This window comes from Haliaeetus albicilla, chromosome Z (assembly GCF_947461875.1).
Source record: "Haliaeetus albicilla chromosome Z, bHalAlb1.1, whole genome shotgun sequence".
Lineage (NCBI taxonomy): Eukaryota > Metazoa > Chordata > Aves > Accipitriformes > Accipitridae > Haliaeetus > Haliaeetus albicilla.
Genome location: NC_091516.1, coordinates 33,944,312 through 33,959,463, shown reverse-complemented (window position 1 = coordinate 33,959,463; position 15,152 = coordinate 33,944,312). Strand labels below are relative to the sequence as shown.

Below are 15,152 nucleotides of genomic sequence, written 5' to 3'. Positions count from 1 at the left end.
GGCCCTCCGCCTCAGGTCTGGCATGAATTTTACTGTCTGTGGTAGAAGTTTTCATTGTTAACAAACCAAACGCATTATTTCCACTGGAGAGGATTTTAAAGGCTCTCTTAGGAGAGCCAGCTGGAAAGCTGTGATCTCTAAAGTTTCTGACAGAGGATTCACATGACGGCCATTAGACACCTTACCTTTGGACTCCTTTTTCTTATTTAAATAATTTCTTCAGGAAGGCCTCACTAAATGAAATCTGTGGCTTGCTTCATCTCAGTTTGGCACATACACCATTTCAGTCAGACACACAGTAATAAGAGATAATTAGGCAACACATTTTAGCCATTTTGAAAGGGAGGAGGGTGGACACGGGCCATGGATTTGTAGTCCTCAGGATATGAGCAGTCAGTCAAGCTTAAGTGCTTGCAAAAAAAATCAAATCTACCTCTATAGGGGAATTAGCCTGGGTTTCTAATTGATCCCTCTAGCAAAGAGGCACAAAAGAGGTGTCCAATGTTAAAGTGATGCTACTCAATTATATACCAGGAAATAAATGAGATCCGTTTCAAGTGTGTGCTAAAATTAGCTCCAGTTATTAGCCTCCAGCAATAATATAGTACCATCCACTGGCCTCAAGAAGGGAATTCCTAACTGTAGGTAAATGTCAACGTTGCTGTATGTAAAAGAGCCATTTAAACTTAATCCACTGCTAAGTACACACCCAGCTCTCTATCAACACAGAAAATAGAAATAGCAGCTGGGAACTACAACATTCTTAAATCTTAAATTATGCTTTTCCTGCATAGGCAAAAAAACAGTAGAATATGGGGCGGGGGGGGGGGAGAAAAAGTTTTAGATTGCTCTGATGGAAGTAAAAAAGGGAACAGTATCTAAAGCTCTCAAGAAATTTTTGGGTTACCTTGTAAGACACCAGTGCAAGAGTCTTAACTAACAAGGCTTAATTTGGCATGAACACCCCATGAGATCACCTCCGCTTTTCTTCACGTTCTTCATCTCTTAATCCTCTGATCTAGTTTACACTATAATTTAAACACTAAAGATAATTAGCTTACTTTCTAAGAGCCTTACTGCTAACAAGATACAAGACACATCTGTTTGGCCAGTTTGGACTGCAGCGAATCTTTTATTTGCTTTTTGACTGTGTCTGATCTATTTAAGTAGTGATTTCTCCAGGTGAGACACTTGTTTCCTCTTAGTTCTTTAAAGAAAGATTCAAACCAGTGGCACTTAAGAGCATCTAAACCGCATCTTCACATAATTTACTATTCTTGACATATAGATGGTCATGTCTGTTTCTCATTTGCAGCAGAGTGGGGAGCTGCAAAACAGAAATAGACCAAATACAGAAAGCTCTTACTAAATGCATTAAAGGCTTTCTTTATGCTTTGAGGCTATATTAACCAAAGTGTGGGCATTTCACTTAATATTGTTACATTTTGTTGTGTAGTAAAGTTTGTAGTTACTGCTCTCTCTGTAGGGTTTGTATTACAAAACTAAATATGCCAAACATAACAGGATAATTTTTTTTCTCTCCATATGTCAGTATAATCACTAAACTATTCGATTTTTAATTATATTTACCTTATTTGTGTTGTTAAACAACAGTTAATCAGTATGCAACACATACTGACACTGCAACCAGACTTACAAAGCCCTTAGTTTTGTAAATAATCTTGAAAAATTTTTAGGAGTGAAAAAGCAAAGTGTAAAACTTGCCAAAGTTTTGAAACTGTAATATTGCCGGAGTGAAAAAGCAAAGTGCAAAACTTCCCAAAGTTTTGAAACTGTAATATTGCCTCCCTCAGCAAAAAAAATAGAAAGTAAAACTAAAGAGAAACACTTCAGGAGATAAGAGCACACACCAGGTAGAAAAAATGGAGATGAAGCCAGCGTTTGCAACATGATTTTCAAGGCTGCAAATTATTCCCCTTGCTGATCAGAACAATCAGTCCCATGACCCTATGCCAAGGACTCTAGTGTACCCCTGGTATATCATGACACTAAGGAAACAATGAAAGGCAGCCATAAAAGAAAAAGCCTCTTACCTGCAGGACAGTGCACACAGTTTAAAAAATCCTCATTCTTAGCTAGCACTTAGCATCATGTTTTTACTCTGGAATTGTAAACACTGATTAATGTAACAACTATGTTATCTCTAGCTAAATAATATTTAGATAAACAAGAAGAAATACACTTGTGCTAAATAAACAATACATCTTGCAGTAAATGGATAATAACATGTTGCTTTACAAATATACACCACATAATCTAGACAGTGTTTATGCTATTGATATAGGCCACACCTCTCTTGTCAGATATTTTGTTCAGCTGTTGTAAATAACGGAATTCAGGTTGCATAATTACAGCTGGTATTTTGTTTCACTAGTCATTTCAGAACAAATATATTATTCCACATCTGTGTGTAATTATTTTTCTTCCTCTTGAAATGGTAGGAATCTGAATTTCCTATCCACAGCACAAAGTAACCCAACCCTTGGCTAATTAAATATTAGCTAAGTCTCTCTTTACAACTGTAAATTGCACTGCAGCAAAGAAAGTGACTTGCATCTTGAATGTTACATCATGATTAATAATGCCAATGTACTAATTTAGTCTCCTTAAGACATTGGAAAAGACATCACTCTGACAACTGTGTTTTTTTAAGTTATCAACATTTCTTATATTTAAGAGCTAAAAAGAAAAGAGACCAGGGGAAAAAAGGGGAAGTTTCCATAATCACAGCTCACATTGAAGAATTGTACGGTTTTAGTAGACTGCACTCTTAGACAGTACTGTCCATAATGTCAGCAGATATGGTGTCTTTCTTCCCATCTAAGTCAGTGGAACTTAAATCTGTATTTTTATTAAGCATATATAAATGAAAGGCTTTAAGCTTCAGCTTTCAAAAGTGACTGCTAATTTTGAGTGTTTCCTCTTTCAGAGGACATGTCAGTGTTCAACTGTCTTCACCTCCGTTCTTTCTCTGTAAAATGGGGGGTGACAGCAATTTATGTTTGTATTCTAGCAACACTTAAGAATCTCCATCAAAAATTAGAACCACACTGTTTGAAGCGCTTTAGAGATTGCTTTGGCAAATATCCTTGGAAGAAAGTTGCTATTCCTCAACTGTATACTGCTGAAACCAGGTGTTAAGTATATGCTTCTTCAGCTAGTTTAAGGAGGCCAAATAGCATAAAAGGGTGAGGTCTGTGGGCAGTCTTGATTGGCCTAGTAGGAATGTTTACCAGCTCTCCCAGACAGGCTGGGCTCCTCAAAGGTTTAATTTCAAATCAAGTGAGAATGAGCTCTCTGGACTCTAGGCATAAGGTCAGCTATGCACAGACTGAGCCAGGACAGTGTCCTTTGAGTTTGTGACACCACTCTGCCCAACTCTTTTCATCCGTAGGCTCATCCCTATCTGTGCTCCTGCTCAGAGGCTGTGGCAGCAGATCCCCTGTAGCGGTACGACTGCCTCTTCTGCAGGCTCTGATTTCCAGCTGCAGTGGCAAGGGCCTTGCTCCAAGCTGTACTGATGACCAAGTGCTGAGCCGTGCCCCTGGGCCCGGCCCAACGCTGCCCTCAGGTTTTACTGCAGCCGTAACACAGCAAGGTTATGTGCCCAGCCTGCCCACTTCAGCCTCAAAACGAAGAGCAAAGCATGTCAAAAGTGGTCAGTTCTCCCTGCTTTGCTACAGCCTGCGGTAGTCAAGGGTAGGCGGGCCATTCCCGTCAGTACTGCTGAAGAGCCGCAGAGCAGTGCTGCACAGCCCACATTTGGTTCAGCAGCTGCCAGTTGAAGAAATCTGTCTGAGAGCATAATACATAGGTAACTGGTAAGTGAACAAAGAAGCCTGATGACAACAACAATGGGGAATTAATACTGCCCAAATTCTTACTGAATCACAGAATAATTTAGGTGGGAAAAGACCTTTAAGATCATGCAGTCCAACCGTTATCTAGCAAAATGTAAGTTTCACAATTTTCAGAAATTCTTTAGCGATTTGAGCTCATTGCCTTTTAAATCAAACTCATTGTGAGGGCACACTGGACTGCAAGATTAGTCCTTGAAGTACACAGCCATAGGCAAATACACAAGTGCTTTGCTAACATTCAAACACTGACATGCTAGATCAGCAAAGTATTATTATCATGATCACAGTTAACATGGCAAAGCCCCAAGCTGGATCCATATCATGACATAAACTTTCACTACTGAAACAACAGGGCTATACTAGTGGCTGGATAGTTTCACCTGTGTGTATATGCTGGAAACTTGTACAGAGCTATCCGTCAGGCATCACTTTCCCTTATGTTACTTATAGTGCAGAGCTGACTTGTCTCTGCTGTCAACGTGGCACAAAGCAACTTACGTGCCCTGAAGGTCTTTTTGGCAAGAGTTTTAAAACAGAGTTGGGAGGTATCCCAACTAGAGGGCCAACTATGTTGTACCATCCTGTGTAAATGTCTTACACAGAGCTAATTTGACTTTTCAGACATTGTGACGTTAGAGAGAATTTCTTTCACTGAGTGTTGTAAAAGAAATGGTGGTAATGCCCTCCCTTCTAGGGAAGGTCTGGAGCAGAACAGCTGGGTGTGACAGGGGCTCTCAGGCTGAAAAGGAGTCAATAAAAATGTGCTGTTGCAAAAAGCACAACCACAATCCTAGGATGTGTAAGTGGACGTACAGATCCAAGACATGAAGAAAACCTAATGCTTAGCTAAAATACTGTGTCTAATTTTAGGCACTGAACTTCAGGAATGGCAGAAACCATCTAGAAAGTCCAGAGGAAACTACAAAACCTGTATTCTAGAAATTCTAGAAAACATGACCTATGAGAAGACAGAATCATAAAAAGGGGGGGGGGGGGGCATTATTTAGTCTAGGAAACGGGAGTTCGAGGGCAACATAGCAATAGCCTGTGTATAGTTGAAAAGTCGATGCAGTAAGGGGATTAACCGGCTCTATGTGCTCACTCCCAGTAATATAAAAGCAATAGGCTTAACCCAAAGTACAGGGGATGTAAGTTTGAATAACATTCACATTATAGACACTGGGACAGCTTGCCAAGAGACACTTTGGAACTAACATTATCACAGCTTCATAAAGGAGACTAACTTCTGGAGTTCCCCCAGTCCTATTCCCTCTGATACTTGTTTTTTTCTGTCCACTAAAGAAAGCGCTCTCCTCCTCATGAGCTTTCAGCTAACACAACAACCCAAGAGACTACAACACTCTTCAGCTGTCTAGTGTCCTTAAAGATCTGTTCACTCATTTCTATGTGCACTTGATACACCCACTCACATAAGCATTTGCACTGCTCAGCATCCTCTGCTATTCACCTGCCAAGGTCCCATGAAGTTCTGCTTTTACTTCAATAAGGAAACGGGGTCTGTTTTTTTCTCACGCAGCAGCTCGACAGTTCCTCGAAAACACAGTGCTCCAGCTCACTCACAGTCCCCCGAAACGCTGCGGCCCCCTGCAAAGCGAACCCTGCCCTTGAGGACTGTACAGCAGCGTCACTGCTTCCGTTTGCCCCACCGCTTCTGGGAGGCTCGGCTTGATTTTGTTCCGTTTTCCTGGCACGAACTGCATTCTGGCTGCCACCGAGGCGCAGCGGTTTCGGCAGCGGACTTCCCTCTCCTCGTACCCCCAGGCCCTCAACAAACCGGCTCCCCCTCAAGCGAGCGGCGAGCCCGCCGACCCCGCGTCCCTGCCAGGAACGGGAAGGAGCCGATGCCCTCCCGCCCAGCCCCGGCACTTCCTCGCAGCCACACAGCCCCCGAGCTTTCCTCCCCGGCTCCGCCTTTCTTTTCCTCCTCCTTCCCCGGCCGGGCAGGGTAGGCCGGGCCGGGCCGGGTCGGGCCGGGCCGGGCCAGGCAGAGGCGCACAGAGCCGGAGCCGGGGCCGGAGCCGGAGCCGGGGTCGGGGTCGGGGTCGGGGTCGGAGCCGGAGCCGGCGCCGGGGCCGGAGCTGGGCCATGGCCGGGCCCCCGGTGCCCCCCGTCACGCAGCAGGTCGGCCGGGCGCGGGACTGCGGGCAGCGGCCGGAGCTGGGGGAGCTGCGGGAGGCCGCCCGCTGCCTGGTGGTGGACGCGGACGGGAGGAGCATCCCCTTCAAGGCCCTGTACGGGGAGCGAAAAGCCATCGTGGTGTTCGTGCGGGTGAGGAGGGAGCGGCTGCCCGGGAGGGGTCGGCTCGCCGGCCGGGCGGCCGGCCCGGGTCGGCTGCGAGCGGGGCTGGGGAGGCGGCGCGGGGGGTTGACTCGAGCTAGGCTGGAGCCCTAGAGAGAAAGGAGAGCACGGAGCAGGTCGGGTCTGCTTCGAAGAACGCCCGTTCCTGGGTGGAATGATGCAGTCGTCACCTGGAAGGAAACAATTCTCCAACCGTGAGTTTAGGGAAACAAGTATGGTGTGTCCCCCGATTTCCTAGCTGGCAGGCCAGACCCACGTTCCTAAAATATCCAGAGATAAAAATACTAGCAAGGCCCCAAGCCCGGTGTCCTTGTTCAGGCTTGGATTAAACTGGAATCCTAATCCAAATTTGGTGACTTCAGAGAACTGTCATCTTCCCTCTCCCCAGTTCCCGATCACCTCCAAAATGGTTTTGGCCACAGGTCAGAGTCTGATGCTTCACTGCTAAGCAATTATGTCTGTGTCTGACACGTCCAACTGGCTATGTTGCAGAATTTTTTATGTTACACCTGTAAGGAGTATGTAGAAGACCTGGCAAAAGTCCCCGAGGCATTTTTACAAGTGAGTACTCTGCCCTCAATACCTACATGGGCTTGCTGTAGTCGAGCAGATTTGTTACATCCCGCTGCAGGCTCGCGTGAGGCTTAAACCTTCTAGGAATCAAAAAAAGGCTCAGAAGAAAGTTAGCGCTTTCATTGTTTGCTACAATAGCCTTAATGGCCTTTCCTGCCTAGGAGATGCAGGAAAGGATTTATTACACTACATGCTCTGTTGCAGCAGCATTATTTCTCCCTGCCCCATTAGCTGGGTGCTGTTTTTTCTGTTGTGTTCTGAACAGTTAGACAACACCTGACAGGCATTTCTTTTGGTATTAGTAGTAGCCTGGGCAGCTGTCTTCTCCCGACCACTAACTAACAAAAGGGCAGTAGCTCTTTTTTCCATTATGCCTGTATGGCTGACTGATGGTTGTGCATGGAACAAGTTCAGGAAATTGATCTGGATTAAAAATAGTATCTTCTTCTACAGTTATTTGTAAGCTGCATCAGTTGTGTGACCTGTTCTCCAGGCAGCTGCACAAACAGGAGTGACATAGTGACAGAAAGGAGAAATGGAGTGGGCAGAGGTTGCTATGGATGGGTATTTGTTGGGTGGTAGGAGATACCACAGAAAGACAATGATCCCCTGCTAAATGTGGAAGGTCAATCTGTCTGTTCAAGGCTGCTGATTGAAATTCTGTCGTATTTTATTCCCAACAGCAGCATAGCTGATGACAAAGACTCAGCTCCTTGCTGACAGCAAGCCTTAGATAGACTAGGAACTTGGGCAATTTCTTTGTCAGCTCCCCTTCTCAGGACAGATTTTTTCCGAGCAGCTTGATCAGTGTTACTCAGAATAACATTTTCTTAATTTGGCTGCTCAAATAAATCTATACAGAGAATCAAAACCATTCATGCTTTTCTTAGTGTGAGTATTCTGGTTTTAGGAGGGTTTCTTTTCATAACAAGCAAAATGATTCTATGTGGGAAAGGCAAGTATTTTACCTTAATATTAAAACAACCTTAAATTTTATTAAGCATTTTACTGGCATCTAAAGGAACTTAACGTTTTGGTCTCTATTTTAGACTCAGGCCTAATGTTGCACCTGCAAAAGACAGCAGTACATGCAGATGCAAGTTAGATCTATTAATGAGCATCCATATATGTAAATCACAGATGTACTTGTATGTGCACCAATATTTGCATGCTGCTTCTTTAGATGCAGGTGCAACTGAGTGGAAATTTTGAATTTCCAAAACCATAGCAGGTTGCAATCAATTGAAAAGATTATGCTACAGAAAACTTAAAAGTTTACACATCTGTAACTTAAAAAGTATCTTTAAAAATCATTTTTTCATTTAATAAATTAATGTAGCTGCTAACTGTAGGTGATAGACAAAGGTGCAGGCTCCAAATATGTAAGCGATGTTAATTTCAAATAATTTTAACTCAGGACAACAGACTCTGATAATGTTTTGCAGCCATGCAGAAACACCAAGCTCCTCTTTACAGTTTCAATACCCATGTTCTGTTCTAGGAAGCAAATGTGAGGCTTATAGTTATTGGACAGTCATCTTATCATCACATCAAGGTAAATAAAGTAGTTATTAAATGCATTGTATCCTCTGTTGTGTCTTAATGGTCTGCATTGAGGGATTTTGCTCTGAGTGAAAAGATGGTCATTTGCAACCACAAAGAGGACAGTATTCTTTTTCATGAAGCAATTCTAATAGTCGTACATGAATAAAGCAAATAACTAAAACTTTCAGTTTAAAAACCACTGGGGCTTGCTAAGGAAACATCTTTTCTTGATTTCACTGGTAGCTTTGTTTTAGTAAAAGCTTTGGGGTGAAAAATTTTTGGTCTTTAATTTAACATGACAAATCCACAGGTTTCCAAATCGGGGGGGGGGGGGGGGGGGGGGTAGGGGGGGTGGAGTGTCAGTATTTTTTCCACTGTCAGTAGATCCTAATTACTGTCTTAACCTTAAAAATATTACTTTTTTTGTATGCATATGTTTTACAGCCCTTTTGCAGTTTAACTGGGTATACACACGAAATGTATGTAGATCCACAAAGGGAAATTTATAAAACGCTTGGCATGAAAAGAGGTGAAGGTAATAATGTATCAGGTAAGAATAATTTTCTTGTCTTGTTTGGACTTAACACAGAACAAAGCAAGAACGCTCTGGTAAAATAGTGTGATCACAATGTAAATAGGAAGGGAGGTGCCCATCAGACCATCTCTCGTAGGCTGTATTTTTTCAGAACACCGGCAATCAGGAAACTCTAATCTATTCATAGCAGCTGTTCGATTTTGTTGTTCTCCTTATATACTTTCGTATTTCTAGATAACAAGTATTTTGCCGTTTTGTTTAGTGCGGAGCCCTCATGTGAAATCGAACATGCTCCTGGGAAGTATTAGGAGTATGTGGAGAGCAATGACTGGCCCAGCTTTTGATTTTCAAGGAGACCCCGCTCAGCAGGGAGGAGCTCTGATTTTAGGCCCAGGTGAGCTTCTTTGTTTTGTGTGAAAGTTACAGTCTTCTCCTTCAGCTGTTTGCTTTAAAGCTACCCTCTCGGCTGCTGTCCCTGTGGATCCCAGTGAGAGAGTCTTGTGTTGAAATGTGTGATTTTGCCAGCTGAAGGAAACTGTGGAAGTGTCATTGTGTAGTCTCACCTCCCACAGAGGTGGCACAAAGCTGATCGTAGTCCTGCAGAAATTGATAGGAGTGCTGATGGAACAACAGCCACCAAGTTTGGAGGGGGTTTTTTTTGACATTGTGGTGTTCACCTACACTCCGCTTTCACATTTGACTCTTGGCATTTATTGCGGTTTTAGTACAGGAATAATGCATGAGGAGAGGACTTACCAGTTAGATGTTCCTTGCTTCTATAACTTAACTAAAAAAAAAATCTTTGTTATTGTTTAAAATACAGCATATTATGCATTCTGTAGAACTAGTATACATTTGTACAAGAACTAGTAGGAAATCAGAATGCTTCTTTGATTCATTTATGTCTTTGAATAAATAAATATTTTATTCAACTATTTTTACATGTTATTCTCATTCCATTCCAGGCAATGAAGTTCATTTTTTGCACCTTGATAAAAACAGGCTGGATCATGTTCCCATTAACACAGTTTTGCAGCTGGCAGGAGTTAAAACAGTAAATTTCACAAACAAACCCCAGATTATTGACATATGACACTGGCACAATATATGATTTTTTTTATTTGTGCTCTGCAAGAACAATTCTCCAGTGAATTGCCACCAGCATCAGTACTGTTGTGTCTTTATGGACATCTGAAACCTTATTGAGAAAATCAGAGCACAGAATAAACTACCTGGCAATGAAGATGGACACGAAAGTGCTATTTCCGTTGCGTATAACAAAAACTAAAACAACTGAGGCTTATAGCAAAAAATCCTCTAGCTTGTTATTTCCTCATCAACCAATCTTGCTAATATATTTTTAAAATCTTTGTTCAAGATGCACTAAACTAAAAAATCTGGTTTTGCTCAGGAGGAACTTGGGATTTTTGCCTTCAGCAGATCACATTGTCTTTCAATCCAATACTTCTCAGTGATATCTTAAAGCTTCCAGCACCATGTGACAATCTTGTATTAAAATATACCTTGAAAAATCACAGTTTTGAACACTGGGACTCAGTCTCATGCCCCCTTTTGCGTCTGCTACTGGCAGATATTATGAAATACATTTTATAGTTTTAAATAAATATTTAAAATACATCATCCATTGTCTGCAATTCTTTTGTGTCATGCAAAAACTTGGGTCTGTAAGAGGAGAGGTGTGTCTTAAACGTATTTCTGATCAGATTGTCAGTTTTGGAGTAGGCCACGGTCAATTACTTGTTTTCCTATGAAGATTTGCAGCAGAATATTCTCCCTTGTGTGTATGTACTTCCTCTCAGAGCAAGAGGTCCCTGAAAAAATGTCCATAGTTATTTCTGTCCTAGACAACTGAGCTAAGGACAACAGCATTTTGGTTTGCAGTTCTGTCAGACTTCATATTACCCATTTTTCTAGCAGTGTTTTTGTTCAGTATCTGTTGTTTTCATTAAAGTAGATGTGCCCTCTTTCATCCATGAGCCTCTTCTTTTCAGTAATTTTAAAATAAGATTTTCTGAGATTTATGGAGGAGCATATCCTCCTCTGCAGTTTCTGATCTTTGGCCTTCACTGTAAAATGCTACTATTCATATATATCTCACCTGCAAATTCTCTCCCCTTTCAAGCTTTTGCACTAGTGCAACTGTAGAACAGTATTCTGTGAAGAGGTTTGTCCCTGCATCCATTAAGGTCACTGGCAGGCCCAGAGCAAGCTCCAGAGAGCTCTACACCACTAAGAGTATGTGAAATTAAATGCGGTGTTCCCTGACAAAAAAGAAAAGGCTTGCTTAAGAAACGTAATGATACTGAGCAATGTAATTCCATTAAAGCTACTATGCCTTAGCACCTTATTAATTACATACACATTTTGATACGGTGTGTTTAGAAGAAGGATATTATAAATGTAAAAACACCATGTTAAATTCCCTGCTTTGACTAAACAGCAGTTGGGACAGGGCTAAAAGTGGTCATGTGCAGACTGAACCCGCGTGATTTCAGGGCTGGCCAGAGGCTTCCTCAGAACTTGGCATAACAGACAGGGACCAGCGGCTGAGGCTCACAGGGGAGTAAAGTCTGCTTTTCATCAACCACTGCCCCTACATTCGTAAACAGGGAGCTGCCCCCTCCCTTCAGGGCTTCTCCAGCTCACCAGTATTTTTGAGTATGTCAGCCTCTATGTTACCTAAACCACAGCAGAAAGCAAGCTAGAAAACTGGTCTGCTGTTTGTAAAACAAAGATAAGATATGGAGAAAACTTAAATTATTTTCAAAGAGAAAGAATGATACCAGTTTATTTGTAGTGCTTCCACTCTGCTTCATTCACCTGATGGACACTGACCCTAGTTCCATTTTTGTTTTGCAATCACTTCACTTTCATATTCTTGGTGCTTTTTATTTTAAAGGAAGTGTTTGGCTAGCTGTTTTTCTGCTTGTTTAGCTTTCAGTAGAATTAAAATAATACACAGTGGGACTAGTTCTACTGCTGCTAATACATTAACTAAAACTAACTGTAGCTAAAAGAACCGTGGACTCTTAAAAGGGATTGGAATGAATGAAGTTGTAGCGTGACAGCTCTGTAGGTTGAAGTCATCCACCCCCACCATTTCAATACTGACAGGAACCATACCATGGCCTGTGTGTTATCCCAGCAACATCACTTCTTCAGAAAGATTCACAACGAGCAGACAGAAAGAGGGAAGAAGGCAGAGGGGAGGATTCAGTAGAAGAGCAATCTTAATTAGGGCATCAGCCCTGCATTTTGCACGTGGCCACAGCTTCACCGAGTTCCCTGCCACCGTGCAAGACGATGATTCCCACCTGCGTAACGAATTGCAACAACGATGGCCACATTCGTCCACGGTAGGAATGGGTTTCAAAGCGCCAGCAGAATTTTAGGTCTCTGGTGTTACTTAGAAAAAGTCTTTTAAAAAAGTTCTGCAGGCAAAGGCGGAAACCAGTGGGAGATAAAACACTGGCCTCACACTCAGCAGATGGCAGAATACTTCAGCGAGGGTTTTTGCCGCGGCCAATTAGACAGAGGTCGAGAGGGAGCAGTTTCCAGAAGCTGTTTTAACTCCTAGCTTGATTTACTTCAACACCTACTTAAAATAATGGTGTGTTTTAAAGTATCGCTGTGTCTGAAAAGCAGACTCAAACCCAGCTATTTTCACTTTCCAGATAAATCCACTTAATGTTCAGACCAGAAGCCGACCGCGCGCCCCGGGCCGGTTTCAGCTGGCCTTACGCAACGCCGCGTCGCCCTGGGACCCTCGTTCGGTACGCGTCGACGGCGAGAGGCACCTGGAAGACCGCGACGCCTCCAGAAACCCAACCGAAATCACTCGCTTCCAAAGGCGGCGGCGGCGGCTTCGTGCCAGCGCAAGCGTCGCCGGCCCGTCCGTGGGCGCGGACGCACCCCGCAGCCGGGGCCCTCGCGCGCCCTCGAGCCGCGTTTCGGTCACGCCGCCGCGCCCCCCGCCGCCCCGGCGGCACTCCGCCAGCCGAGGCAGGAGCGAGGTGCCCAGGGCCCCGCCGGCAGCCCCGAAGCGCCGCGCCCGTCCGCGCCCCCCCCCGGCCCACCTGTTCCAGCGCCCGCTATGACATCACCGTCCCCACGGCTCCGCGCTGGTGACGCCACACCGCGCTGACCCAATCAGCGGCGGCGGGGGTGCCGGGAGGTGGCCGGGAGCTGCCGCCGGCTCGGGGCGGGAGGGGGGGGGGGGGGGGAGGCCGTCGGTGCATGCCTCCCATGCGGTGGGAGGGGGCGGTGTCCGGGGAGACGCGTCAGCCGCCGCCGCCGCCGTCGTCGACGCGGGATCCCTCCCCTCGGGCGGCCCGAGCCCCGCGGGGAGCGGCGCGGCGCGGCGCGGCGGGGATGAGGCGGCCCGCCTCGCAACCCACCGTAGCGGCGCGGCCGCCTCCGCCATGAAGCGGAAGAGCTGGGCCGAGGCCCGGCGCCGGGCGGCCCCGGCGCCGCCGGCTCTGAAGAGAACGCGGGGCGCGGCGTCGCGGGCGGCGGGGGGCGAGGCGGAGCGGCGGCAGGCGCCCCCCGCCGCGCCGGAGACCTGCCTGAGGATCGCCGGTGAGGGGGGCGTGCCGGGGGGGCGGGCGGGGTGGCAGCGCGGCGGGAGAGTTGAGGCGCGTGTCGGGGCCGGGCTGCCGGCGGCGGGACGGGGCGGGGGGCGCGCGGGGGGGCGGGGGGATCCGGTCCCGGTCCCCGTCCCCGGTCCCGGTCCCGGCGAGTCGCGTCCCGTCCCGGCGGTGGGCGCCGCGCCGGCCCGCGGGTGGGAGGTGCGGCCGCGGGGCGGGAAAACTTCCCCTCAGCGCGGGGTCCCGCCGGGACCCCGGGGCGCTCGGGCGGCGGCGGCCGCCGCCTCTGCCCTCTGCCCGTGCCGGGGGTCAGCCCTTGCCTCGCCGGCGTCTCGCAGAGCGAAGTACTCTTTAAAAATGCATCGCTAGTCCAGCCGTGCTTCCAGAAGAGCGAATACCGTGGGGGTTTTTTTAATGACTGTGGCTGCACCGGGCGATTGCCTTCTGCTTGCAAGAGGGAAAATGCATTTGAGCCAGTAAAACGGGTTTCGGGGGGCGGGAAGTAGCGGGAATTTCTCTCTGTACTGGGGATATATGTATCTTCCCCCTCACGTCGTGCTTGCTGGCCAGTGGGTAAAATAATGGACGCGCGTCCCACCTCTTGGCACTCGAGCGCCGACGGCTTCTGCGGGCAGGTTTGCTCAGTGTCCTCCGTCCTCTCGGCGGCCCTCTGGTTTGAGCCGTGCTTTGTTTTGGCACGGGAACCTGCCTCTGTGGAGAAGCGTGTTGGAACACAGCCGAAATAATTCTGGATGTGGGTTGGAGGTCCCCAGATAAACGACGTGCTTGAGTTTAGTTTGCCTGAAAGCAAAAAAAAAAACAAAACCAAAAAAAAATTCCTTTTTACGTCCTGTGTCAGAATCTGAGAATGGTCATATTTACAACTTCTCTTATAAACCAAGAAATAAACCTCACTTACCGCTTCTCTGTGAAGGGCATGGGAAATCATCTGTAGACAGAGCAAACAAAAATACCAGGAACAAACGTGGATGAAAGGCACCAGTCTTACCTGTGCCAAGAAGCAGGGTTCCTTAAATTAACTAGTGTGTCTCCTAGGTAACAATATGTTTAGAAAACTACAAGATTTTGTTTTGAAAATTGGGTGTAGTGATGTAGGAAGAATGTAAACTCCCAAAGCATACCAGATTCCTCCTTTTAAAAAGCTCTGATACTGTCGGAATAAAATCCTGAATACTCCAGCCTAAAATGCAGCATTTTAGGGCTCATCTACACAGAGAAACATAATAGCGTACTTATGTGCAGAACTCTAATGCTACAATAACTCCATATGTGTATTTTTCTGTAACTGCAACCATTTATATCGGAAATGATGATGGTACAGTTTTAAGGTTAAATGTAGAAACCTCTCATTTGGCAGGTGATGGCTTTTTGATATCAAAGTAATTTCACTACCTAGAATACCGTGCAGCCCTGCCCGGCTCAGATCTCTAGCAAACAGGTCTGTGTAACCATTCTCACGCAGCAGTTGCTTGGATCTGATAATGCACATCTGGCATCAGCAGGCCCCTTAAATTACTGTATTTGCTCCTCCAAAGAAATGTTCGCCCATTTAAATAATACAGTAGAGCAGTTAGGCTTTGACTGTGTTTTTTTCAGTGGGATTTCACCATATGCAGCAGTACACAGTATAACAAACGATTAAAATGCAGTAGGTTATTTAATAATATTGCA

At 45.6% G+C, this 15,152-nt stretch overlaps 2 protein-coding genes and 1 long non-coding RNA gene across 16 annotated transcripts in view; 2 read left to right on the top strand and 1 right to left on the bottom strand.

Moving 5' to 3' along the window:
* Positions 1-13,080, bottom strand: part of LOC138683729 (uncharacterized) — an 83,644-nt gene extending 70,564 nt beyond the window's left edge. The window contains exon 1 of one of the 4 annotated variants that reach the window (XR_011323152.1): positions 12,951-13,080. This is a non-coding gene — a long non-coding RNA (uncharacterized lncRNA). Of the gene's footprint in view, positions 1-5,349; positions 5,716-12,950 lie in introns of those variants that run through there. The other 3 variants (XR_011323151.1, XR_011323149.1, XR_011323150.1) reach the window with 3 other exon arrangements.
* On the top strand, positions 5,958-10,494 carry PRXL2C (peroxiredoxin like 2C). Of its 2 annotated transcripts, XM_069775928.1 has the most exons (6): positions 5,962-6,170; positions 6,693-6,761; positions 8,275-8,328; positions 8,763-8,868; positions 9,116-9,247; positions 9,819-10,494. In XM_069775928.1, exons 1-6 carry the CDS (start codon positions 5,988-5,990, stop codon positions 9,944-9,946), a joined length of 672 nt encoding a protein of 223 aa, XP_069632029.1. In that variant the 5' UTR covers positions 5,962-5,987; the 3' UTR covers positions 9,947-10,494. The 2 variants fall into 2 exon arrangements, with proteins under 2 accessions (XP_069632028.1, XP_069632029.1); XM_069775927.1 differs by lacking the exon at positions 8,275-8,328 and having other exon boundaries at positions 5,958-6,170.
* A 79-nt stretch (positions 13,081-13,159) lies between the features above and the next one.
* The window catches only part of CDC14B (cell division cycle 14B), a 48,650-nt gene continuing 46,657 nt past the window's right edge, over positions 13,160-15,152 (top strand). For all 10 annotated transcript variants that reach the window (XR_011323148.1, XR_011323147.1, XR_011323146.1 and 7 more), the window contains exon 1: positions 13,160-13,452. Coding sequence is in view for 6 of the 10 variants with exons in the window: in XM_069775921.1 (XP_069632022.1) it covers positions 13,296-13,452 (157 nt within the window). In the remaining 4 variants the exon portion in view is untranslated. The remainder of the gene's footprint in view (positions 13,453-15,152) is intronic.

Bases quoted from the DNA above. Each gene is read 5' to 3' on its own strand.
- PRXL2C (XM_069775928.1), top strand. From the start codon at position 5,988: ATGGCCGGGCCCCCGGTGCCCCCCGTCACGCAGCAGGTCGGCCGGGCG. The intron at 6,171-6,692 runs GTGAGGAGGGAG...GCTATGTTGCAG, and splicing joins CCATCGTGGTGTTCGTGCGG to AATTTTTTATGTTACACCTG. The intron at 6,762-8,274 runs GTGAGTACTCTG...GTTCTGTTCTAG, and splicing joins TCCCCGAGGCATTTTTACAA to GAAGCAAATGTGAGGCTTAT.